Source organism: Lagenorhynchus albirostris, chromosome 3, assembly GCF_949774975.1.
Source record: "Lagenorhynchus albirostris chromosome 3, mLagAlb1.1, whole genome shotgun sequence".
NCBI classification, from domain to species: domain Eukaryota; kingdom Metazoa; phylum Chordata; class Mammalia; order Artiodactyla; family Delphinidae; genus Lagenorhynchus; species Lagenorhynchus albirostris.
In genome coordinates, this window is record NC_083097.1 from 111,217,245 (window position 1) to 111,243,436 (window position 26,192).

General features: G+C 46.8%; 1 protein-coding gene across 3 annotated transcripts; it reads right to left on the minus strand.

Annotated features, from left to right (window-relative positions):
• On the minus strand, nt 1-25,230 carry VDAC1 (voltage dependent anion channel 1). Of its 3 annotated transcripts, none has more exons than XM_060143586.1 (9): nt 25,081-25,230; nt 14,766-14,838; nt 14,184-14,233; nt 13,354-13,506; nt 13,207-13,259; nt 7,723-7,950; nt 3,721-3,871; nt 1,986-2,043; nt 1-952 (listed from the first exon to the last, which is right to left on the minus strand). In XM_060143586.1, the coding sequence occupies exons 2-9, from the start codon at nt 14,830-14,832 to the stop codon at nt 861-863; spliced, it is 852 nt and encodes a 283-aa protein (XP_059999569.1). In that variant the 5' UTR covers nt 14,833-14,838; nt 25,081-25,230; the 3' UTR covers nt 1-860. The 3 variants fall into 3 exon arrangements, with proteins under 3 accessions (XP_059999569.1, XP_059999570.1, XP_059999571.1); XM_060143587.1 differs by having other exon boundaries at nt 14,766-14,835; nt 25,081-25,155; XM_060143588.1 differs by lacking the exon at nt 14,184-14,233 and having other exon boundaries at nt 25,081-25,229.
• Nucleotides 25,231-26,192: the final 962 nt, after the last annotated feature.

The window sequence follows — 26,192 nt, forward strand, 5'->3', positions numbered from 1 at the left end:
TAAGGTTTCAATATTTTATTCAAGTTTTATTTTAAGTGATGTTAATTACAGCATTTGAAGGGGAGGAACTAATTCCACACAAAATGGAAGACCCTAAAATGTACCCATTAAATTGCTAAAAAATAAACTGAGTGGCGAGAATATAACAGAAGTTCAATTTAGATTCTGAGTGTTGTCACCATGTGATTACAGTCACAGAGACTCTTCCCAGCTTGCAGCTGGAGCTCTTAGAAGCTATTTCATACTCTGGTGCAAGGGCAAAAAAACACAACATGAGAAAAAACACAGTTAAGTCCTGAATTATTGGCTTCATCACATCCACCTTCTCCACCCCAAAATGGCACAAAAGAAACAGCTACCACGCCCTGCAGACTACTTTTGGTGTAAAAGAGGTGATGGATTGGGGTGGAAAAAGTCCCTGCCTAAAAAAGTCCCTTTCAGATGAGTTTGTGTACACCATCAAACAGCTTCTCCTCAATCAGGGTAGGAAACCAAGGTTCAATTCTCAGAAGTCACAATTTCATTCATTTACTCAATACGAATTTACAAATTACAAAGTGCCTGCAAATTATCAACTTCCACTTGCAGCCATTTCTAGGTAAAAAAGAAACCTGACATCTCTAGAGGGGCCAGCAAGCTCCCCCTCAAGTCTACAGCTGAAAGGACCTTTTTTGAAATTGGGTTTCTTCTGTACCTCTGAAAGGGTAACACTCTAAAGCTGAATCATCTTTAACCTGGAAGTCTAACATGATATTTAGCGATACTCGCATCCCAGACATACAACATTAAAAGGTACACTAAATTCTGAAGGTAGCTATGCTGCAAAATAGTTTAAAATTAAACGATTGTACAGTATTCATTTATGCTTGAAACTCCAGTCCTAGACCAAGCTTGTGGCCACCAGCGTTGACATTCTTGCCATCCAGCAGAGCTGACAGTGTCAGTTTGATACCTGCAGGGGGAGAAGTCAGGGAGAGGAAGGGAGGAGAGAGGGAGGAAAGAAAAGAGAAGAAAGGTTAGCAAATGGAGGATGGCTGAAGCACACTGGTGACACCACACCAGATCCAGAACCTGTTCCAGCTGAGTGTGATCAGCAGGGGCAAAACCACAGGCCCTTGAATCCCTGTTACTCAGCGCCATCCGACTAATGACTGGGTAGCTGAGGATGAGCTTGTGCAACAATAATGACGACTCCATAGCTCACCCAAATCCACTTTCCTTCATCCTCTCATCATCCCCACTACAAAATCCATGCAGAAAACTTCTTTAGCAAAAGCCCGTTGAAATGAAACCCCATTTCATTTCTGATTTCACGAATCAGACTCCTTTGCTAAAGAAGTTTTGCTAAAACTTCTTTAGCAAAAGCCCGTTGAAATGAAACCCCCAAATCATTTCTGATTTCACGAATCAGACTCCACGGTCTTACACTCCCAATCACAGCATGCACACAAATGCAAACACACACACACACACACAAGACTAAATGCTATTTTCTCTAGAACAGCTTGATTCTGCCATCATGTAACCTTAGATTTCCAGGGTTCAAAGCCCCAGTCTGACCAAACTAACCCCAAGGGGGTATTATTTCCTGTAGCTGTAACATACTATGGACTGGCCTAGCTAACTGTGCAGAGGAAACCTACAAACCCATTTCACAATGGGGATGACTTATAGGCTGGTTTTAAGAACCTGCTGGAAATAAGTATCAAGCATTAGGCACACACTGGGAAAAAGAATGGAAGAAAATAACCAAAAATGTAATACATGTTAGCCTTAGCCTTTTTCCTCCTACCTACTACTTCTCCTATTCGCCAACCGTTTTATAATGACTCTGCAACTCCTTTACAAACAGTCAACTATAAAACTTTATATACACTCATTTACAATGTACTACACAGTCATTTTACAAGCAATAACATAAAGCAGCAAACGAGCACCACATCTTTTTTAAGACAAAGAACTAATTTCACACAACCAACACATACCTGGCTTTAGGGTCTGAGTATATCCTAACCCTATCAGGCTGGAGTTGTTCACTTTAGCCTAGTCAAGGAAAAGATAAGAGAGTGAAAATGTTAAGTACTTCACATTTCTGTCTCCAAACTGAATAAGAGCTTTTTAATCAACCAACTCTGGACTTCAGTATCAAATTCTCTTTTTTCATGACCACTCTGTTTATAGGATTCATTAAATTCAATATGAAATATATCAAATTTAGGAACTAGGTCTCAGAAGGGTAACGCAAAGAAACAACACAATTTTCAAGTAAAAGAAAGTTATTATTTACATTTGATTCCTTACAGTATGTGTGCCCAATTCCATTTATACATAGTAGGTCTGTATTTTTAAGTTATAACAGGTGAGGACACCTTCATTTATGGCCAGAGACATAAAAGACTTTCTTGTATTTGTTGGGATAAAGAAAAACAGACCAAATGTCAGATGGGGTTTTAAAGCAGTTTTTTAAACAGCAGAACATTGTTCGAATTTTTTCTTCATGAAAAAGAGAAGCAAAAATCAAAAAAATTTGGCACTGACAAGCCTGAATTTTTGGAGCAAAACAATAACCCAGACAATCACTTAAATGTCAGCACTTACTGAATGCTGATTAATAAATTAATCAATAAAGCAGCTGAGTCGATAATAATTTCGCCCTTATTCTTCTGCCTGAGTTGTAGGGAAATCTGGGCCTCTCCCTGACCCCTTTCTGGGGAAGTAAGGAGAGGTCAGGAGCAGAGCAAGCTCACGCTGTGAGAACACCTGGCGAAAGCCAGAGCTACCAGGGTGTGTGTCTTCCTGCTCACATGCTGTTTTTAGACGCAGCATCTCCCACAGGAGAAAACAGGAAGGTAGGCCTCCAGGCAGTCAGTGCCCCATCTAGATGTTCCATTTTGCCCATGCCCTCCAAATAATAAGGCCCCTTTTCCTTTGTTTTAAAGTGCCTAACATTAAGGAAGCCAAATTCAGTTCCTACTTCAGGAGACTTAAAATAGGCTGTCTGTAAATTACACAAGTCAGCCCAGAAACCATCCTGCAACATGAGATTTCCTCATTCCACCCCAAAAAGGATACAGCCGGCAGTGCCCTATGACAACAGAGATGAGCTCAACAAGATTTAACGCAAAAACTGTGCAGCAACGCAAGGGTCCATTAGCTATGCTACAGGGTCTGCAAGATAAGATGCCAACCACCCAATGCCAGGGCCTGATTTCTTAATACGCAGTACAGGAGCTGGGCAAGAGAATGAAAACTGAGGGGGAAAGGAACATTTAAAACCTTCAGGTTCAAGGTAACCCCCTTTACAGTCTGCAGCATGGACCAGGGACTGGTTAGAGAAGGCGGCTCCATAGCAAGGCAGTCTGGGTCAAACACAAACCCCAGCACTTACCACCTGCCTGCCCTTGGGCAAGTTACTCAACCACTCTAAGCTTTCAGTTCCTCATTTGTGAAAACATGGATGGGATAATTAAAAAAAAAAAAAAAAAGCACCTATCTCAAATGGGTTGTATAAGAATTAAATACAGTCATCCACATATAATGGTCTCCATAAAGTGCCTGGCAGCCACAGTAAATACCATTACTCTAATCGTTTTACTCATTGTGAACCCTTTCACAGTGAGAAAATCTCTAGCCAAAGCATGGAATTCCATCAGTCCAAAAGGATTCCAACCTAAGGGTCAGGGTAAGGTCTCAGAGATACATGATTCCACAGGTACCCACCGAGAAGCAGGCATCAGGGTCGATCTGGTACTTGGCTGCTATTCCGAAGCGAGTGTTACTGTTTCCTGCTGTCCAGGCCAGATTAACAGCAGTCTCCAACTTCTTATTCACCTTCTGATAAATGGAGCCACCAAACTCTGTCCCGTCATTTCTGCAAATAAGCACAGCACGGATGCCAAGCAGCCCAGGAAGGCGACCTGAGCTGGGCAGAGCTGACCAAGTCTAACAGAGGACAAGCATGTTGTAAATGGATTCAACTGATCACAAAACAGGCACCAAATTACGGCAAGCCTGATAGGAATGGCACAGACACCAGGGTCAGGAAGGTTCAGAGGAAGGGAAAGGCTATCTCAGCCATCACTGGGAACACCCAGAGGCAGCTCAGTCAACTACTCAGGCTGCATGGAACTTGAAGTTTGCTTCTACATTAATCTTTAAAATAAAAGCAGTAACTAGGGCACTGGGATTCTGGATTCTGAGTAATTTCTTTCTTCTGCTGCTAAGGTTATTACTTTTATAAATGCTCTATTATAAAAATGGGAAGAGAGAACAAAGCTAGAAATGGCAAGAAAGTCTGGGCCACTCATGTTCCTCAGAAGGCAGCTTATAACCCTTAGCACCAGCACCCTTAGCACCCTTAGCTGCATCCACTGCTGAGGGTGCACAGCCAGAACTGACCCAGGCCCTAGGAGGAACAGCAATTACGGGAGAGCTTAACCTATTATTCAGACTTGTTGGCCTATGCATACTATTGGCCCATGCTGCAACATCTATGGTCCTGGTGAGATCTGAAAAGGAGCAACTTGCTACATTACAAAATGTTTCTGTCTTTCAAAAATGGAATGAAACCCAGCAAGCCAAACTCCTTCCTCTCTTCCAAACACACCGTACTGACCGCAGCCTCTGGGAATATCCGCTTCCCCACTCTAACATTTTTAACATAAAAATACAACGTCAGGGGACTTCCCTGGTGGCGCAGTGGTTAAGAATCCACTTGCCAATGCAGGGGACACGGGTTCGAGCCCTGGTCCAGGAAGATCCCACATGCCACGGAGCAACTAAGCCCATGCGCCACAACTACTGAGCCTGCACTCTAGAGCCCGCGAGCCACAACTACTGAGCCCGTGTGCCACAACTACTGAAGCCCACGCGCCTAGAGCCCATGCTGCACAACAAGAGAAGTCACCGCAATGAGAAGCATGCGCACCGCAACAAAGAGTGGCCCCCGCTCACCGCAACTAGAGAAAGGCAGCGTGCAGCAACGAAGATCCAACGCAGCCAAAAATAAACAAATAAAACAAAGAAATTTTTAAAAAAATACAATGTCAAAGTTCTGCCTCATCATTTTGGGTGTCTCCAGTGGAAATAGCACTGGAAACTATTAAGGCAGGTCCCATACGCTTTGGAATCCAGCAAAGAGCTTAGAACTCACTAACCCATGAATAAATTGTTGCTGTTTCATTGCAAACTCTGCTCTTCACTAATATACTCTCCCTAAAGTAGATGCTCATTAAATACATTCTAAATTCTTAAGTTTTCCCTGAAATTCAGCCAGACAGACACTGTGCTTCCAGAAAGTACAGGAAGAGCATAGACACCACCTGATTCACAGAGAATCCTGACTTCTTCAGAAAGTCTTGAGCATGCTACAAAACAGCAGCTTGTCAAAAATAATAGATTTTAACTCAAATGGGGAAATTTCCTTGGGCTTAAATGTGTTTAAACATTAGATTTTTCAATACATTCTAAAACCAGCAATACTGCCTTCCTGTACTGAACTCTTAAAACCACAAAGGAACTCGTTGTAAAAAAAATCATCTAGGGGGCTTCCCTGGTGGCGCAGTGGTTGAGAGTCCGCCTGCCGATGCAGGGGACACAGGTTTGTGCCCCGGTCCGGGAAGATCTCACATGCCGCGGAGCGGCTGGGCCCGTGAGCCATGGCCGCTGAGCCTGCGCGTCCGGAGCCTGTGCCCCGCAACGGGAGAGGCCACAACAGTGAGAGGCCCGCGTACCGCAAAAAAACAAAAACAAACAAACAAAAATCATCTAGGGCTTCCTGGTGGCGCAGTGGTTAAGAATCCACCTGCCGATGCAGGGGACACAGGTTTGAGTCCTGGTCCAGGAAGATCCCACATGCCGCGGAGCAACTAAGCCCATGCACCACGACTACTGAGCCTGTGCTCTAGAGCCCGTGAGCCACAACTACCGGAGCCCACGTGCCACAACTACTGAAGCCCACACGCCACAACTACTGAAGCCCACGCGCCTAGAGCCCATGCTCCGCCACAAGAGAAGCCGCTGCAATGAGAAGTCCACGCACCGCAATGAAGAGTAGCCCTTCCTTGCCGCAACTAGAGAAAGCCTGCGCACAGCAACGAAGACCCAACTCAGCCGAAAATTAATTAATTAATTAATTTGTTTTTAAAAAAAAGCCATCTAGGGCTTCCCTGGTGGCGCAGTGGTTGAGAGTCCGCCTGCCGATGCAGGGAACACGGGTTCGTGCCCCGGTCCAGGAAGATCCCACATGCCGCGGAGTGGCTGGGCCCGTGACCCATGGCCGCTGAGCCTGCACGTCCAGAGCCTGTGCTCCGCAACGGGAGAGGCCACAACAGTGAGAGGCCCGCGTACCGCCAAAACAAAAACAAAAACAAAAACAAAAAAGCCATCTACATGAAGCACACAGAACACCTGTTACACACCTGGGCCTCTGCAAGACCAGGGCAACCCAGATTAGCTGTGTCAGCTGTTTCCATGCCAGTTCCAAGAATAAACCATGTCCACTTATTAAAAATCTTGAAACTCAGGTTAGTAAAACCTAAAAGTCATTGCTCTTCCTGGAACTGGTGCAAGTTCCCAATTCCAAACCAAGGAAGCACTTTCCATGTCAGCCAAAATTTTCAATTAAAAAACACTTCTATGCATGTGATATTTTTCCTATGGCTTTTTTGCATGTTACCTTTTTTAAATTTACGTATCTTTTTTGACCTTTTTCAGTAAACATTTCTATGAATTTTAATACAAAGACTCCTGTAGCCAGTATACAGAACAGTCCCACTACCAAACTCCCCTGTGCCACCCCTTCAAAGTGACACCCTTCCTGTTCCCCTCCCCCAACCATTGGGCTGTCCATCTCCATAGTTTTCTTGTGATTTTTTTAGTTTTAAAAGACTCAAATTTTATTAATTTATTATATTAATGTATTATATTAATTTATTAATTATAAAAATTCCTCAAAAATTTTTATTACGGAAATGTTACTAGACCCAATGTTATTAGACCCAAATACCATTTACTTGTCTCTAAATTTTAAAAGTCACTTTAGTGACCTCTAGTGGAAAGAGAGAAATTTGGTAAATTTGTACCCAACTTGCACCATGCATTAGTTCTTCATGTCTACAGAGATTTCATGGATGAAATCTGTTTCCCTTAAATCTAAATCAGCACTCTGCTTCAACCCTCAAGTTTGATTACAAAGGGCTCTCTCTAACCTACCCTGTAATTTCCTCTTCCCTTCATGATACTGTCCAGTTAATAAACTTTTAAATGTTCTGCCATGCAGCGAAGACACTCAGTATTTAACTGAGATAATCAACTCCTAATTTGGCTCCCATGCCTACATTTCATTAAAGCACAGCAAGCTGGTCCTCGGGCGGTGTACAGAGAAAGAGAGCTACACCTCCCCACCCCCATTTTGTTAACTAAAATGAAAGGCCCTCCAACGTCCATAAAGCTGCAGGGAAGGAACACGCCTGTGGACTGACATCATGCCCTTGCCGTAAGTGATCAGCCATTCTGTGTGTACCAGGGACAACATTTACTGTGCACAGAATAGTAAGAAACTACATCACTTCAGGAAACGGGTAGGTGGGAAACAAGAACAATACTAGCAGGCCATGTGGCTCATCTGATTCCAACAAACTCACTTCCCAGTGATTAAAAATTAAGCTTAGAAAAAAATCATGGTAAACAATCCCCCGGCTGCACACACTCACATACACTTACACATTAGTGTGAAGCTGGAACTCATCAGTCTTGTAGCCAACTGCAAAGTTGCTCTGGGTCACTCGAGACTTTGCAGTCTCAAAATTCATCTGGTAGCCAGCCAGCCAGCCCTCGTAACCCAGCACCAGAGCACCCCGGATGGAAGGCCCGGCAATGTCGAAATCCACGTCACAGCCCAGGTTGATATGTTCCCGCTTGTACCCTGTCTTGATTTTAGCATTTTTTTTCCTGGAGGAAAAGAAATTGTATTAAAATCAGAAGCTAACTCATCTTGCAACAAGCATGCCAAGAGACACAAATTTAAAAAAATAATAATCCCCGTTTGAATAGGAGGGTAGGAAGGCAAAGCCAGGGCCCCAGATCTCCCTTAAGCAACTTCTGTGCCACAATGGGCAGAACACAACCTCTCTTCAACTGGAATCCAGAATAATGAAGAAACACCACCATAATGAAGCGAGAACACAGGCAAGAAAAGCTGGAAAAAGAAGCGCTAAGTAATTTTTACTATCCTCTCCCTGTGCTCAATACAGTGGCCTACACAGGCATTCATTATGCAGAGCACCACCATGTAATTATGAAACAGATGCATCTTTGCTATTTTCCAAGTCTGTGGAAAAGATACATCTGTCATGAAGGCAGCTATCTAAACAGCAGCTTTTAATGAGATGGTCATCTTCTTACTTTGTGGCTCACTTAGTAAAGAAATATATACTAATTCCCTTTTAAGTAAATACAACAGTTAGATAGCTTTTAATTCAGTATCTATGAGATCCCAATGAATATATATTTCAGAGAACTGGATAGTGAGGTAGAACCTGGGGCCCTGCAGTCATAGGGGGCCAGGAAGCCCTGGTGGACTGGACAAGATCCCAGGTCTAGTCTGCTGATCCCAGATTTGCGTATACGGCCAGATAGTACCTCCCCTGACTATTACTCAAGACCCAGCATTTCTCAGGAAAGGCAGGTGACTCATGTCACCTGCAAATATATTATCACAATGACTTTTACCAAAAGTCAGCATTAGAGACGAGATCACATCTATCAAATAAAATTTAGACTATTTTCACCTGATTGTTTCTGTCATTCAACTGCAAAATGGACATCTTCCACAGCGAGAAACATTCTCAGCAGACACCACAGGAGAAACCAGATATGCTTCAAGGTTCAAGGACCACACAGCCCTGTCCAGCCCAGCTTCATTCACACTGAGATTAAAGCTTCATCCCCAGCACCCAGACTGGGGGCCCTAAATACCATTCCCTCCTAAAAGGAACCAGCACTCCTCAGAAAATTGCAGATTACAGGTTGGGGCAGGAAATGTGCAAAATGAGCTTGAAGCATCTATCAAAGCTATCAAAGACTTTGAGGCTGGGGCAAAAGGACTGGAGAGCTAAGATGAAGAGGCTCCCACAGGGACTTCCCTGGTGGCCCAGCGGTTAAGACTCCATGCTCCCAGTGCAGGGGGCCCAGGTTCGATCCCTGTTCAGGGAACTAGATCCCACATGCCACAACTAAGAGCCTGCATGCCGCAACTAAAAGATCCCGCGTGCTGCAACTAAGACCCAGCGCAGCCAAATAAGTAAATATGTAAATATATTTAAAAAAAAAAAAAACAGGCTCTCAAGGGCTTCAAATATGAGACAATATAAGCATCAAGAATAATATCAGCAGCGACTGAAGCACATCAAATGTTTAAATCTATGAACTCATAATGACACTCAAGACACACACACATTGGTCATCTTTAGAGACTAGAGGATCAATCTGTTATTTTGAAAAGGGTAAATAAGAAAGGAATCAAACATGTATCCCACCTTTCCTATACTAACTATATCTCAAAATAACCAAAGATTTGATAAGTTTCTCTTTATAGAAATATTCCAGCTTAAAAATGAAGAAGGAAAGATAAAGGTGGAATTATCACCGATTCGTAACCCCTTATGAGTAGATCATGAATGGCACTAACATACAAAGAGAAAACCAGGCCTTCTGTGTGCCTCCCTATGGAAGCAGATTTCAGCACCCCCCAAAACGGAATCTAAATGTGATGAAGCCTCTAGACTTAGCAATTCACAGGAAATGTGGGGGACAGGGGAACAAGTTAAACAACACCACAGAACGCAAACAGCAAAATTTACTCTATATATAATTCTAGAAGACAAATGATCTAGTTTTAACAAATAAACTGCAAGGGGGAAAAAACAGAAGAAGAACCTAAAAACTAAGATTTAGGAGCCATATGAAGCAATTTTTACAATTTTGCATGGACAATTTTTGATTCTCTAAAAAATTTTCATGAAATCATGTAAATTTGAAGAGACTAGGCTTGACAATATTAAGAAATTATGATTAATTTTCACAATGTAATGACACTGTGGCTATGCTTTTTTTAAAAGGAAACTTATTTAAAGATACATATGAAAATATGTACAGATGAAAGTATGTGATATCTGTTATTTACTTCAAAATAATCTGAGGGTGGGAGGGGTTGATTATGGATGTATAAATAAAACATGATTGGCCATGGGTTGATAATTATTAAAGCTGAGTGATGAGAACATGATGAAGGTATAATATGCTTTTCCGTATTCGTTCGCATGTTTGAAATTTTCCATAATAAAAAATTTAAAGATTAAACACTCCAAGTTCCAATGAGTCAGAATTTCAGAGGTCATAGGTGAAAATAAAGTTAACACCCGTCCCTAGTGACAATGAAACTTACAACTTCTGTTCAAGTTGCTTCTGTGCATTTTTGCAAGCTGTGAAGGAAAGGAGTGACAATCAAACTAACTCTCAATAAGAAAAACTTAAAATAAACCTATTTTGGTCTGCCGGCTCCTTAGAGGAAGAAACCTGGGTTATGACCAAGTATCCAGTTGGCACCAAGCAGGGTAGGATGATTGATGAAAAAAACAGCTGCTCAGAGGCTGACATTTAGAAAGAAGGGGAAATCAAGACATGTAGAAATCAGGCATCTTTTAACCACTGGGTAAAATGCTGCTGCTGACACAAAATGTGACACCTGTACCAGGGCCTCTGACCAGTGGTGTGCACAAGCCACACTGGACAGTTACACAGTGCCTCCACATGCCACCCCACTGGATTCTGGCCAGAGGCACCAGGTCCCCAGGGGAAGGGCACTGGTGGGGCAGTGACTAGATTTCTCTCCAGGCTTGGCTCTAAGGCAGCATTCTATGCCTTTGGAGCTTTTCCTCTTTCAAATATTATTGGGATTTTTTAAAGCTATTTAAATAATGGTGCTAATTTGACAGCACCTGAGAGAGGTATACTCTTAATCTGTGGTTAACAAGCTGGCTTTATCTGTGGTAAGTACTCAGTGTGGGTGCCAGTCCCCTGATGAGGTCTGTCTGCAGCTTCATCCAAATGTGGTATATGCTTACCTCTTTAAAGGAAGCCAGGATACTTTCCCAGGCTGTACCCCTCAGACACTTTGGAAAGTCAGCTTTCATTTCCAATCTCCATCGAGTCATCAAAACTTTCCTCAAATACCCAGTAGCAATTAGTACATCTTGTACCCACAGTCTTAGTTTCTAAACACCATTCTTCAATAAAAGGAACAAAGGCTCCTCAGAGAAATAGCTGATAGCAGGACTAGGGAAGAACAAGTACACTTTCTGAAGAAGTGCTCCAAAAAAATGACAGGGGCTTGTCAAAAGCACACAGGATGTCAACTTGAAGGCTCCCAATGGCCATATCTGGGACAATATGAGTAACAAAATATAGTAATGGATTACAATCCATAGAATAAAATAAATGTCCAAGAATCCGTACTGATACAGATAACTGATCAAATAAATAAAAGGTGGAGAAGAAAGAGCTCTTCCTTTCAGTAAAATCCCAATTAATAAATGTAGAAGGAATGATGGGAATAGAAATTCACCATTTGGGGGACTTCCCTGGTGGCACAGAGGTTAACAATCCGCCTGCCAAGGCAGCGGACACGGGTTTGAGCCCTGGTCCAGGAAGATCCCACATGCCACAGAACAACTAAGCTTGTGCACCACAACTACTGAGCCTGCACTCTAGAGCCCGTGATCCACAACTACGGAGCCCGCATGCCACAACTACTGAAGGCCACGTGCTGCAACTACTGAAGCCCACGCACCTAGAGCCCATGCTCTGCAACAAAAGAAGCCACCTCAATAAGCCCCCTGACTCGTTGCAACTAGAGAAAGCCTGAGTGCAGCAACAAAGACCCAACACGGCCAAAAATAAATAAATAACATATAAAAAAATAAATTGAAAAGAAAAAAAGAAAGAAATTCACCATTTGCCAAACACAGTTGTTGTAGGCAAGAATCACCAATGGATGCTAATATTTGTGAGTCAAAGTATAAAAATTAGAATATTTGCATGGTCTCAAAGCATCTCCCCACAAGATACTTGTTAATTATAAAGAGAAAAAAAGTAACTTTACAGAGAAATCTGGCAAACGCCACTTTAATCAAGTGACCAAAGTAACGTCACCAGTAATGAGGCGCATTGATATATACCCCCTGATGTCATGCACCAAGATGGACAGAACACAACATCCTATCTACAGCTATCAAAAATAAATAACCTGAAAAATAAATAAATAAATAAATAGCCTGAGTTTAACCATGAGAAAACATCAGACAAATCCAAATCAAGGATTCTACAAAATAATCGGCCAATCATCTTTGAAAGTGTCAGAGTCATGAAAAATAAAGACTTAAAGGTGGTTGAGATGGTAAATTTTATGTGTATTTTACCACAAATTTTATTTTTGGCCACACCACACAGCATGCAGGATCTTCCCCGACCAGGGATTGAACCTGTGCCCCCTGCACTGGGAGCGTGCAGTTTTAACCACTGGACTGACTGCCAGGGAAGTCCCCACAATTTTTAAAAACTAAAAAAACTATGAAATGAAATTCAATACATGCCCTTGGCCTTGTCATCAGTGTGCAAAACAACCTTCCCAGGCCTAGGAGACCCACTGCTCTGAATGGAAAAAAACAAGAGAGTGTTCTAGAAGAGACTGATTCCCTCTAGCCACTTTGAAAAGCACCAGGAGCTGACGCAGATCAACATGCCCTCTTGCCTCCTGATGTGCCCAATAACCAGCAAGCCTAATCTATCTGTGACTGGAGGGCCTAAAGCAGGAAAGTGCAGTCTCAGGAGCCACCTTGCAATTAAGCCCACATACTCTCAGTGTCCCTAAGTAGGAAGCTAGGGAAGAGGCCCTCCAGCATGAAAAATGGGGCTGGCAACAGTGACCAACAGCCCTTGCTTCCAAACACTGCCTGCTGCCCTAGAGCCTTGGCCACTTACATTGTGAGCCGCCTCACCCACGTGGAATGGAGCATTACTGGACCAGAAATCCTGCAGCCTCCACAGCTGAGGCCAGGAGAACAATAACAAACAGCACAGAATGAATCTTAAATCTTACTATGAAACACCACTAAAGGTCCTTATGGAGAAAACAGATGATATTCTTACCCAGTGTTTGGTGAGAAGGATGAATCGAAGGTCAGCTTCAGGCCATGTGCAAGCTGAACAGAAAAGAAATTCACCAACAGGTTTAGTCACAAGACAGGCAGCCGATGTCACTTAATAAAACTGTGTCTTTTCACAAGTGACCATTACCTGATCTTCCACGGTAATCTCCGTGCCTAGTGTGTTGTCAGTGTTCCATTTCTCCGTAAACGTCAGACCATATTCGGTCCATCTGTACTTGGTTTCCAGACTACCCGTCACTTTGGTGGTCTCGGTGTTGGCTGAACCTGAGCTTGTAAATTCCTTTAAAGAAGAGAGTCACAGCCTGCATGCCAGCACTTCATTCTGCACTGCTCCACCCCTAAATGCACTGTACTTTCCTTTATGCAAGAGGTGAGACCCTGAATGTGTGGGTGCAAAAGCTCATTCTATAATTCAGTTAGATATTTGAAGCACAGATGGAGGCTGCTAATTAAAGGAATCTTTCAGGGAATTCTTTATCAGGAGAAAGATTCCTTCCTCCCCTGTAACTCTTTAGTCTGGACAGGAAGGCAATTCTCCTTCTGTCCTACCTCCAGGCTCGTACAGAGAAAAAGCTTTGAGCTAAAGCTGACATTGCAGTAATTCTACCCAAAACTTCCTCCTTCCAACAATTCACAATCTAAAAGGGATTACTAAGATTTGGGGGTTTTTTTCAATAATTATGTGGTATGGAACACAGGTCAATTTTGAAATAAGAAACATGAGGAAAAATAAAATTGAGGCCTGCCCCATATTCCTATGAGTATTAACAGCTGCTTAACTGGGGACCTAGTCACATGGTTCCCCTGGACCACCCATGCCACAGAGGATGCAATGAATGTGACAACCGCAAGCTGCCACAATCAGAAAAGTCCCTTTGTTTGCCACCCAGACGGAAGTTATTGATTATTTATTGATCTACAATAAATATCCATGCTCCATAGAGGCAGACAACTTACCAGTCCATTCTCAGATTTTGTTTTCAAATCAAGTTTTATTAAGCCAAACCCTAAAGAAAGAACATGGTAACTGTTAATAGGTTAAATAACTAACTCAAGAGCAGCATCTCTGCCTCCCTTAGGTTGTTTAAAAATGAGATGAGTGCAGAGGGCACCGGTCTCCACTGCTGCCTGCCTCTCTGTGTGTGGAGCCCGGCTGCCATGGAACAGTGGCAGGCAGAACAGACACAGGCCCCACCTGCACTCCCAGTGGAGTCTGAGAAAAGGGTGCATGACAGCGTGAGCACATGCCTAAGACGAGCTCCAAATTTAGAAGCCGCGCTCCACTGCAGCAGCATCCACAGACCTGCTCCCGCCTAGGAGAAGAAACAAGAATGTCCACTTGTCTGCAGCAATTCACAAGCCTACCCGTACTGGGTGCACAACCAAAACTGCTTCACTAGCCATACAAGGCTTATCTTTTTCCCCTGACATGAAGTTTCTGACAGCTGACTGACCCAAGTCTCTCAAACTGTAATGGGTAAAATACCAAACATGCCAACCCAGTTTCTGAGCTGAAAGGCCACTCCATGCAACACTCACCATAGCCCTTGGTAAAGACATCCCTGGCAGATTTGCCAAGATCAGCATACGTGGGAGGCACAGCCATCTTCTGCTATAATAAAAGAACCACCAGAATAAACACATTGGTAAGTTTTCCACCAATAAAAATCATCAGCACTGAGTTCCACATACCTTATTCCCCCAGGTGTGGACAAAGAAGACTGTGCTATCTCCTGCCTCTTTCTGTGGCCAGAGCTTGAAACACCCAGTAAGTTTTTATTGACAGCAGACCAGCCTGACTTTGGACCTCTTCTCCTAGGCATCCCCAGGACTGAGCACAGGCCCAGAATATGGTAGGAGTCAGTCAATATTTTCTAAATGAATTCATTGGCAAAGACACAGTCCCATAAGCCAGCTACTTTACTGAACTGCAGGACTCTTGCCAATAAAACATATCTTCTGACAAAATATCAACTGCTAGGACATTAAATACATGGCAACGTATTTTCTATACAGTTCTGATTTCATTCATTCAACAAATATTTATGGAGTACCTACTATGTGTCAGAATGGACCCAACTTTTCACAAAACCTTTGCTACGGGAACCCACTTTTAGAGTATCATATTCCTCATAGAGAAAACAGTAAAACCTACCTACCTAACTAGGCAATTCTTCACATGGAAGGAAATGCAACCACATCCCCCCCAAATTTAATTCAAATAAACATCTATTGAGCTTCAATGTGACTTGACTTTTAAAACCAACTATCAAAGTACTACTTGGGATTGATGCACATCACTAAGTCAGTCAACAAGCATTTATTAAACACCTCGCTGTTCAAGGAAGGCAAGAACTTCAAATAGTCCTTGCCCTAAGGACCACACTGCGCTGCTGGGAGGCTCTGCACTGATACATTATGTACACAGAATTAAAACCCTAATCCAGATGGCACACACTCTGTGCTCCACCCAGGAGGAGAGGGGAATGCGAGAAAGCACCATCTCCTGCAACTTCTCCATCTCCAAAATTGTTAGCCTCAGCCAGAAATTCAATTAACCCAAGGATGGTTCCATCCATTTTAAATACAGCATACCTAAATTACCAAACTGCATACACCTCACCTAAAGTCATATATAAATGTATTCACACAAATTAACACCCACATGGCATATTCCTGGTTAAATGGGAACCCAATGAAAAGTGGTGCAAGTGATCTCAGGGGAACAATATCACAACTGGAAGTTGCATCCTGACCAAAGCCTCAACTTCAAAGACATTGCAGGGAGCCCAAAAAACCAATGAGTATAATGTTAAAAAACTATAAACTTGCACAATTTTAAATTATAAAACTGTGGTCCTGGTCCTATTTTACTTTTTTCAGAGGTTTTGCTAATTCTGTCCCAGCTCCCTTCTGTGTCAGAGCAAAGAGGAGCAGCCCAGTAAGCTGTTTACGCGCTCCTATTTTTGTTGCTGTTGTTATTGTATTTCTCACACATGATCGGGCCAGAACCATGGGCAACTCAGTCCCCATTAGGATCAGGGCATAAAGAACACGGTGGAAGACCCATTTCAGGCTGCTCCCACTGGCTCTTTCTCTCTCCCCTCTCCCCTTCCACCCCAAATGAACCCCATAGGCACACCCACCCCAGGGACAAACCAGGAAACCATCCACCAGGTCCTCCAGAAACACTCTCTGCCTTAGGCACACGCCCCAGCCACAGATGGGCCTGGGCCCCTCCCAGGAGAAGCAATGAAACAACCCTGGACTGAAGGCTGAGGTAACAGAGCCCCAAGGAAACATGCAAAACATCTCAGCAAAGGGCCCAGAACATTCTCCACACACACACCGATTGCTAACAGTTATCAGTGGACAGAACACCCCTCTTCAGTGCTGTCTCCTTCCCAGCTGGGCTACAAACTCAGCCCCAGCCGGGTGACAGGGAGAGCAGTCCAGTGGCAATATCTCCGGGTCAGCTAAGACCTCCTGTACCTCAGAGGTCAGGGCCTTCCCGAGTACCCTCCCCTGGCTCCAGGACCCGCCTCACCACACGTGGCGCACGTGGCTTTCACGTCTGGACTGGTCCATCCCTCAGGAAAAAGTCAGAACACTCATCATTTAATGCTCCCCAAATGCCCCTGCTTATCCCTAATCCCCAAAACTGAAAAGCAAAGCCAACTGTCAAAACACACTCCACCCACAGCAAAAATCACCCTAAAGCGGCCACTGAGGAGATTACCATGCAAGGACAGGAGAGGTGGGATGGTAGAGGGAGCTCACATAAGGCCAGGCTCTCCTTGCATCCCCAGCGCAGCAGCGGGCAGGGAAGATGCACGGGAGCCACGAGCTGAGTGGAGCCAAACCCACTCCTGGCCCTGAGGTAACACCCACAAAGGGGGGCAAGACGCTGACTCCCCTGCACCAAAGGCTGTGTGGCTGTAGCTTCCCCTTTTGCTTATCATGGAGTCTTCCTCTTTCCCCACCTCTCGTCTCCTGCTGCACTTATCTGACAGGACTGAAGCAGCTCTGCCTCTCTGAGAAGCCCAGCTTTCCTACAGCTGCAAACAGCACCCAGCACAGTTCTCAGCACCTGCTTCAAAAACAATTTTAATGTAAAAACAATGACTGCCATCCACACTTTCTCAGAACAGGACTAGATGGGGAGAGAATTCAGCATTCTGCTTTCTCACTTAACACCCTGCCTGCACTGACCTGGAGACTGAACCCTGGTACTGGCCCCTCCCGCCACCTCAATCAGCTCCAAATCACTCCCCATCTGTCTCTGCAGCATCCACCCCACGTGTCTTCAGAAAAGGGAACCCTCATACGCTGTTGGTGAGAATATAAACTGGTATAGCCACTACGGAAAACAGCATGGAGATTCCTCAAAAAATTAAGACTAGAACTATCATATGAGCCAGCAGTTGCACTTCTGGGTATTTATCTAAAGAATATGAAAACACTAATTCGCAAAGACATGTGAACTCCTATGCTCGTCACAGCATTATTTACAATAGCCAAAAAATGGAAAAAACCTAAGAGACCACCAACAAATGAATGGATAATGAATGGATAATACTGGATACTGCGCGCGCGCACACACACACACACACACACACACTGGAACACTACTCAGCCATTAAAAAAAAAAGATGAAATCTGGCCATTTGTGACAACACGGATGGACCTTAAGGGTATTATGCTAAATGAAATAAATCAGATGGAGAAGACAAATTCCCTGTGATTTCACTCAAATATGGAATATAAATAAACAAAAAACAAAATAAATGAACAAACCAAAACAAACACATAGATGCGGAGAACAGAACAGTGGTTACCAGAAAGGAAAAGGAGGGGAGAGGGTGGGAATGGGTAAAGGGATTGATATCGTGATGGATGGAAACTAAATTTTTGGTGGTGAGCACACTGTAGTGCACACAAAAGTAGAAATATAAGGTTGCATACATGAAACACAATGTTATAAACCAACGTTACCTCAATAAAAGAGAAAAAAAAGAAGAAACTCAGCTTCTAAAGGCTGAGCATGAAGCAGGGTGTTCTGACAGCACTGTCTGTTTAATAAGTATACGCCCAGTAAGCATCAAAGTATTTTTACAGTAGAAAAAAAAAGGAAACAGTATCCGACAATGGGGACTAAGTAAATGACAATGTAACCAGTAGGCAGGAGCTCCCTCTACAGGGAAACTGCGGCATCACCAGGGATGGGGGGGAGACGCACAAGTAGCATGCCCCACCGCCACAATGGCCTAAGGAGAGCTGAACTCAAGCTGAGACCACCCAAGCGCCTTCAGAAGAGAGTACTGCCACTTCTGACATCAGAACCAAGCAGACTTTATTAAAAGGGCCTCAGAGAGCCACATTAGAAAGTCTGACACATCTGTGTTTGGGCAGCTCACTCAACCAAATGGATTCTCAAAAATGTAAATGACAATATCTACTGTTGCATTGGAAAATGATCACTCCCATTCTCCCCAAGTAGGAATACTACGTACAGTACAGCCCCTGAGGAGCCCATTGGTGGGCAGTGCCTAAGTGAACACACAGTAACTCTAGCGGCAATTCTACTGCTAGGAACACACTCACAGTGGCACCCAAGGCACCCAAAGATGTATACAGGAGGATGCTGACTGAAGGGTTATTTTTAACACAAAACCCAGAAGCAACCTAAATGTCCACCAATAAGGAAACAAATGAATAAAAATTAAGGTGCTTGCAAACTAAGGAATACCATGTGGTAGTCAAAAAGAATGAGGTGGATTTCTACGTGGTGGCATAGAAAGCTACCTATGATAATAGTTCAATGAAAAGAGCAAGCCACAGAAAATGTATAATTCCATGTGATTGGAGGAAAACCACTTTACATATGCATCTTTATATATTCCACATTTGTGAATGGATGGAAAAGCATGTGAAAGGGAAGGACATGAGCTAACCTGTAAACTGTGGCTGCCTTGGAGCTGCTTCTAGAAAGGAAAGGGGGTTTAGGAAAGGAGTGAAGTTAAAATAGGATTTTCTTTTTTTTTTTTTTTTTTCAGTACGCGGGCCTCTCACTGTTGTGGCCTCTCCCATTGCGGGGCACAGGCTCCAGACGCGCAGGCTCAGCGGCCATGGCTCACGGGCCCAGCCGCTCCGCGGCACGTGGGATCTTCCCGGACCAGGGCATGAACCCGTGTCCCCTGCATCGGCAGGCGGACTCTCAACCACTGCGCCACCAGGGAAGCCCCTGGATTTTCATTTTTGATTCTACTTAATCACTTAAGTTGTTTGTGTACTTGATAATTTTTTTTTAAACTAAGGATAGAAAATTTAAAAACCTAACGAATGTGTTCAAAATTAAGCCACGCTGCATTCATGATGCCACAAGTCACATTCCAAAAGGCTATTGCAGCAGAGGTGCCAGAAGGGAAAACCATCAAAGTGTCTATACTGGTTCCAAGAACAGATTCAAATCACACCGAGGTGGCAGGGTTAACAGGTAAGGCCTGGGGCGGGGGGGGGGGGGCACGTTCTACCCTCAGGTGACCACTGATGGCTTTGGCCACCCTGCCCAGAAGGTAGGAGCAGGGCAGAGCTCCCTAACTTCAGTGTGCATGAGAGTCACCTGAGGCACATTTTCAAAAGCCTCCTTCCTCCCTCTCAGTCTTTCACTGCCTATCGCACAGGCAGGGCAGCCCTCAGATGCCACTGAGAAGAGTGGGCTGGCTCCCCGCACCAAGCACCCCCCAGAACCCCCACTTTGAAGCATGTTCTTTTCTCTGCAGAAGCTCCCTCAGAAGGATCCAGGCAGGGGAGCCTTGGTGCTCTCAGAAAGCGAACAACCATTGCAATGGCTGATACAGAGAACAGGGTGGCCATGGGTCCAAACGGCTGAGTCAGGAACAGTGGAGAGGAAAAGTTTTCTGAACACAGGCAATACCCAGTGGGTCAACAGACAACATTTTTAATGGCAAGGGTATAACTGGGCTAGGACCTAAACACCAAGAGCCACCCTGCCATGGCATTTCTCCACCCATCCGAGTACCCAGGTGGCAGGGCACAGTGACGAATGGAAGGGGCTATGAGCCTGGCAGACGTTCTAGCTGTGTGACTTTGGACAAGCCACTTATACTCCGAGGGTCTCATTTTGCTCATCTATAAAATGGGGCTAACAATAGTGCCTTGCTACCACTGTTGCTGCAAGGATTAAGTAAGGAAAATAGAGCATGCAGAAATGTCTGACACACAGTGAGTACTCAATAAATGGTAGTGTAACCACAATCCATTAATCTGGAGATTTTCTGCTTGCCCCTCCAGATCCACCTTCCTCCTCCGTCCTGCTCTGTGCCCCAAGAGCTGATCATTATGGACTGTTTTCAGTGAGCTATGGGTTGGGCTCAGCAAATAGGGGGCACCAGCAGAAGATGGGAGAGTGCAATTGGGGTATTCATCCCCCAGGCTGCCTCCCTGTTGGTCCTCAGGTGGGCAGTGACTTTCCTCTACCCAACGCCACAGCTCCTGCCAAAGGACCCCCTCCTGTTCTAAAGGACCAAGGGGCCCACACCCCTTGTCAGGTCCCCCACACTCTGCCCATACCTTTGCAGATGATCCTTTCATCACGCTTTCTTTAATTAACCCATGGGAGTGTACATCTGACTCCTGCAAGGACCCCAACCAACACAGCAATCATCGCCTTCACCATCACCATCCCGGGTTCCCCTTAGGAAGGGAGAACTGTAGGAAAGCCTTTGGCTCTGCTATTTCTAACACCATTCTAGGTAGTCTGTCAGGGCAGAACTGGGCCAGCCTATAAGAGGGGCATCAGACCAGCCAGGGATTAGAGCAAAAGCAACTACTCCTAACTCTGGGGACCAGGAAAAGCAACTTCGCGCGCAGGAGGCCAGAGCTCTCTGAAAGCCAGTATGTGAGGCCAACGCCATCAGGAGCCTCCCTACACCCCTACCCCACACTTTCTCACCAGAAGTGGCAGCCCAGGAGAAGGGCCCTGGTTGAATCTCCAGGATGCTGGCAAAGCCAATGCCCGGGCTCAATAAGTGGCAGTGGAACCACAATCCATTATTCTGGACATTCTTTGTCTGCCCCTCCAGATCCACTCCAGACTCTGGTAGGTCTGTCCTCTCAGTGCATCCACCCCCCTCCATGAATGTCTCACACAGGGCAGCTGGGCTTTCCAGGTATTGCTTCTATTTTAAAACACCCTGGGAGGTGGGCCACCACCGGCACAGCCTTCCACAAGCCTCAAGAGAATGCAGCTGACTTGGGGACACCCTGCCTGCCCACCCATCAAGAGGAGAAGACCGGGGCTGGCAGGCAGCACGCCAAGGTCTGGATCCCAGGTGCACCTAGGGCTCCTGCTCGCTGCCTGGCTTGATCCAGTGGAGATAAAATAGACGGTGCCTGGGCAGGTAGACTCGGGAGCCCAGCAGACCTGAGTTCCAATCCTACTCCACCACTCTCTTGTTATGAGATCTTGGGCAAGTCACAACCTATCTGCCCCTCATTTTTCTTCAGTTCCAGTACAGGAAAAGAGTCCCTGACTCAGCACCATTCTGAGGACTAAATGAGATTGCTAGTACAAAGCACTTAGTACAGTGGCTGGTACCCAGTAAACATGTAACAAACACAGCGAGAGCTTATTACAGATTTTCATTTTATATATTTCTTATCATAATTATAGCTGCCGTGCAGGTTGCCGAAAGGTCACCCTGAACCACAGGGTCCAGAGTTCTCCCCAACCATAATGAGGTATTGTTTAGCTGAATATTGTCCAGCCAGGTCCTGGAAGAATGCCTCCTACCTCATCCCACGGAAAACTGACCCTTCTCCTGATAAACACCCTGTGCCACTGTCCTCGCAACAAACAGGGTAACTCCATTGACTGCTGTCCACTGACAGCTAGACTATACCCAGCCATGCACATGCTCCCTCTGATCAGTGTAAAAGGGTAACAGTGCCGCTCTGAATAGCAAGTTCTACCTTTCAAAAGGCACTCAAATCTATTAGCTCCTCACAGTGGCCCCTTGGAGTGGCAACTGCAGTGTAAAAGCATCGGCACTGGAGCTAGCCAGTCCAGGCCCTGAATCCCAACCCCGTTCCTGCTGAGCTGTGTGACCTTGGGATGGTTACCTCACCACTCTGTGCTCAAGTCTCCTGACCCGTGAAATGGAAACGACAGTACCTCTCTCCCAGGGCTTGGAGGACAGTGGATTCAACGTCATAATACATACGTCAACCAGCCAGGAGAGTGCTGGGCAGGCCCTCAATAAAGAATGACTGTAATGATGACGATCACAGTTAGAGTGGAGAAACTGAGGAACAAGAAAGTAACTTGGCCTGTAACTAGACCCTATGGCTCATGTCAGAGCTGTGTTATATGAGCTCAATCTGCTCTCCTGGACTCTTTCCAGCAGAGTTCTGGGTAAAGGGCTAAGATTCTCACTTACCCTCACCCCTCTGAGAGCAGGCAGTGAAATGGAGGATTGTGCCCAGGCCCAGCTGATCACCTGATCACCTTTCCTCAGTGGCAACCAGAGGGGAGCCCCTGAGCACCCTGGGGGGCTGCCTGCAGGCTTGGGCTGGCTCTCAGCCATACATGCCTCTCTCTTACCAAAGATGTCACACTTTGAGAAATCCCATCAAGGGCAAAATGGATTTTGGGAGCACCTTACCGGTAAAGGTGGCGGTGAATGTTCCCCATGACCACCATCTTGGAGGTGGTTGTCAACGTGTGCCTACTGTCCAGTGGGGCCAGAGGCCCAAAGGCAAATCCTCACTATATGGTCCCCCTGAGCCCCTCTGTTTGTCTACAAACAGCCCCTGCCTATAGAATAGCAGAAATAAACTAATTGACTGAGAGCAGCCCCCCATACCCAGGCTCAAGCACTTTATTCAGGACAACTCCAGTAGAAGCCATTGACCCCCTCACCATCTGAGAGGGAAGAGGCACCAGGCCCAAGGGTTTTAGGAGAATCCCCTTCACCAGTGTCACCCCCAGCCCTGCAAGCCCAGAAACACCAGTTCAACAAGTTTCCCAAAGGACTTGGAAAGTCACAGAATGAGGATAACATGTTCAAAGCAATTATTTCAAATTAGGCAACAGTTCTGCCTATCACTGTTCTAGGGCTGTACACACCCTTGTAGCCCTTTATTTATTTGTGACTCTCTGCTAGGCAAGGCTATTTTCTGAAAGTGAATGAGACGTGTGTCCCTCAAAAAGGATGTCCAAGATCAAGGGACTATGGTCTGGGCCTGCAGCCACTACATATACACATTCAATAATCCCACAAATACTTAATGAGCACCTACTATAAGCCACATGCTGGAATGGTGAAAACTATCCTTCTGTCAGCAAGAGTGCATTCACCCCCACAGACCCTTCTCAAGTACCTAGTATTGCCAGGTGGCACCACCCCACGCACTGAAAACAAAGTTGTATAAGGCTTAAGCCTGACCCTGTAGGAACTCAGTCCAGAGCTGGGGTGGAAAGAAGGCAGACCCTGGGCAGTCTGCCCTGCCCTTGCCTACAGCACATTAGGCAAAGGAGGTGTTCATTTCCCTATCTCCTCTGGAGAGGGGAGGCTGGTCCAGGGGCTGGGGGCCTCAGGTGGAACAAGCCTAGGCTTAGCCCAGGTCTGAACCCACATTCAACTTTCTGCTCCAGCCTGATCCTGTCTGTAAATTTAAAGGTTTTTTAAATTACCCTGAAAGTTACTCAATGCCTGGCACACAAATGCCTAATAATAATGTTTAAAATAACAGAGACCACCTTTATTGAACCCTTTCCAGAGCACCACGTGGAGCAAAATAGTCTGCAGGGGATGGGCTAGATCCTCCCCTAAAAGCCTCAAGGGTAAGTGTCAAGGTTTCTGCCCAGACCTTCTCCCTACCAGGCACTGTTCTGAATGTTTGAAGTTAATCAACTCATTTTATTCTTCCCAAAAACCCGATGAAGAAGAGGTATGATTGCTCCCGTTCTACAGATGAAAAACCAGAGGCTTAGTATCTTCCCGGCTGTGTGACCTTGGACAAATCACTAATGCTGCGTGCCTCAAATCCAAAGGGCTCGGAAGCAGTTTCGTGAAGGCACCGCTGCATTTGATGAATGAATGAGCAACCGAATCAGGCAGGAATCCCTCCTAAGGCCAAGAAGGCCACATCACTACCCGCGGGACCTCTTTTTCTAAGGCCTAACCTTCTGCCCAGCCCCCAGCTCCGGCCCTGGTCCCTGCGGCCTAAGTCGACTGTCAGCCTCCCATTCCGCCCGGAAGGTGCTGGCAGGCGCAGACAGTGCCGGGAGCCAGCTTCTCCGGGCGTGGACCCGACAGGGCGTGCAGGGCCGGGGGCGCGGGACCCCGGTCGTCACATGAGCTCATCCCCGAGGCGACAGCGTGGCCCGCACAGGTCCGTGAGCCCAGCCCGGCGAGCTTAGGTGGCGGGCGGGTCCCTGCCCGACCCGCGCTGGCGGGATCGAGGGCCAGAGGTCGCCTCCAAGGAAGGTCACCTAGACCTAAGGCGGGCCGGGCCTCCACGCGGCGGCCCGTGCCCTTCCGCCCAAAGGTCCCCGCGGGCTTTTGGTCCCCAGCCGCAGGCGCCTCCGGATGTCCGGCCACCCGCTCCCCCGCCCGGGCCTGCTCGCCGCCCGCCCGCCCCGCGCGGCCTGCTCTGCCAGCCGCTGACCCGCCAGGCCCTGGCGGGCCGCTCCCGTTCCCTGCCCCGGCCCGGCTCTGGGCCCCTCGCCCTCACCCGCTCCCCGTCCCATCTCCTCCCCCAACTCCCCACGGGCCGGCCCGCGACTCGGGGCGCAGTCAGAGGCCTGGGCCCTCTCCGCTGCGCCTACCTCAGAAGCGGTGGCAGTGGGCTCAGCGGCGGCTACGGCGGGGGCTGCAGCGTGAGGAACAGAGCCAGCGGCGGGGCCGAGGGCGGGGCGGCACAGACAGCGGCGGCGCAGACCCGCCCCGACCCAGCGAGGCCGGCCCCGCGAGCTCCGCCCCCTGGGCCCTCCTGGGACACCGCCCGGGCCCCGACCGGGTTCGCTTCCAGCGTCTGATCCGCGCGCGGACCTTTCGGGGCACTTCGGTACCCGCGGCGGACGCGTGTACCCACGGGCGAGTGCGGACACGCGTGATTGCCTGCGTGCGCCCGGGCACTGGGCGGCGGGACAGCGTGGGGCTGACGTGTGCAGAGTTGTGTGCGTGCGCAGGGACAGGCGTGTCGCCGCCCGCGCGGGTCGACCTTGCTGGAGGTTCCTCCAGGTTGAAGCATTCGGGGAGGGAGGGGTCTTCCGGTTAGCTGAGCAGTGGCCGAGGTCCCCTGCGCTAACAGAAGACATGCGGGGACCTGGGCCTCCTGCTCGGCCTCGGAGCTGGGAGACAACACCCCTCCCCCGGGAGTTGATGTGGCGGGTGGCTGGACCAAGGCCTGGCCTGGGTGGACGAGGTGACCCCCGGGTCCTCCCCAGCAAAACCTGCTCAGGGTGTTAAATCAGACTCCGAGCCCCTGAGGGCAGTCACAGACTCGGCGAGGGGAATGGGCGCCCGAGGCGGCGCGGATACAGAGTAGCGCCCACGAATGCTGCTCCTTGGCCCTCGGCCCTCGGCTCGCGGCTCCAGACACAATGTTTCCGGCACCTCCGACCCTCCGTCTTGCAGCTCCAGGCTCGCAAATCCCTGCAGGGGCCTGGAACGGAACGCGCCGAGAAAACCCCTCAAGATGAGTAGACAGTTTACCCCTATAGCGAAGCTGCTAGCAGCCATTTTCGGAGTATTTGAGAAGTGAGAAAAGTAAATTGCCTCTTGCAAGAACGTCCTCTGCTGGGTCCTATGGCGCGCGGACCAGCCTAGGGCCCTTCGGGAACCCGCGTTCAGACAGGGCCTGCCTGCCCGCGGGGCTCGGTTAAAGCCTGCACAGTCTCCCCCCTAGGCCTACGCGACCCACCCCTAGCGGACTTGG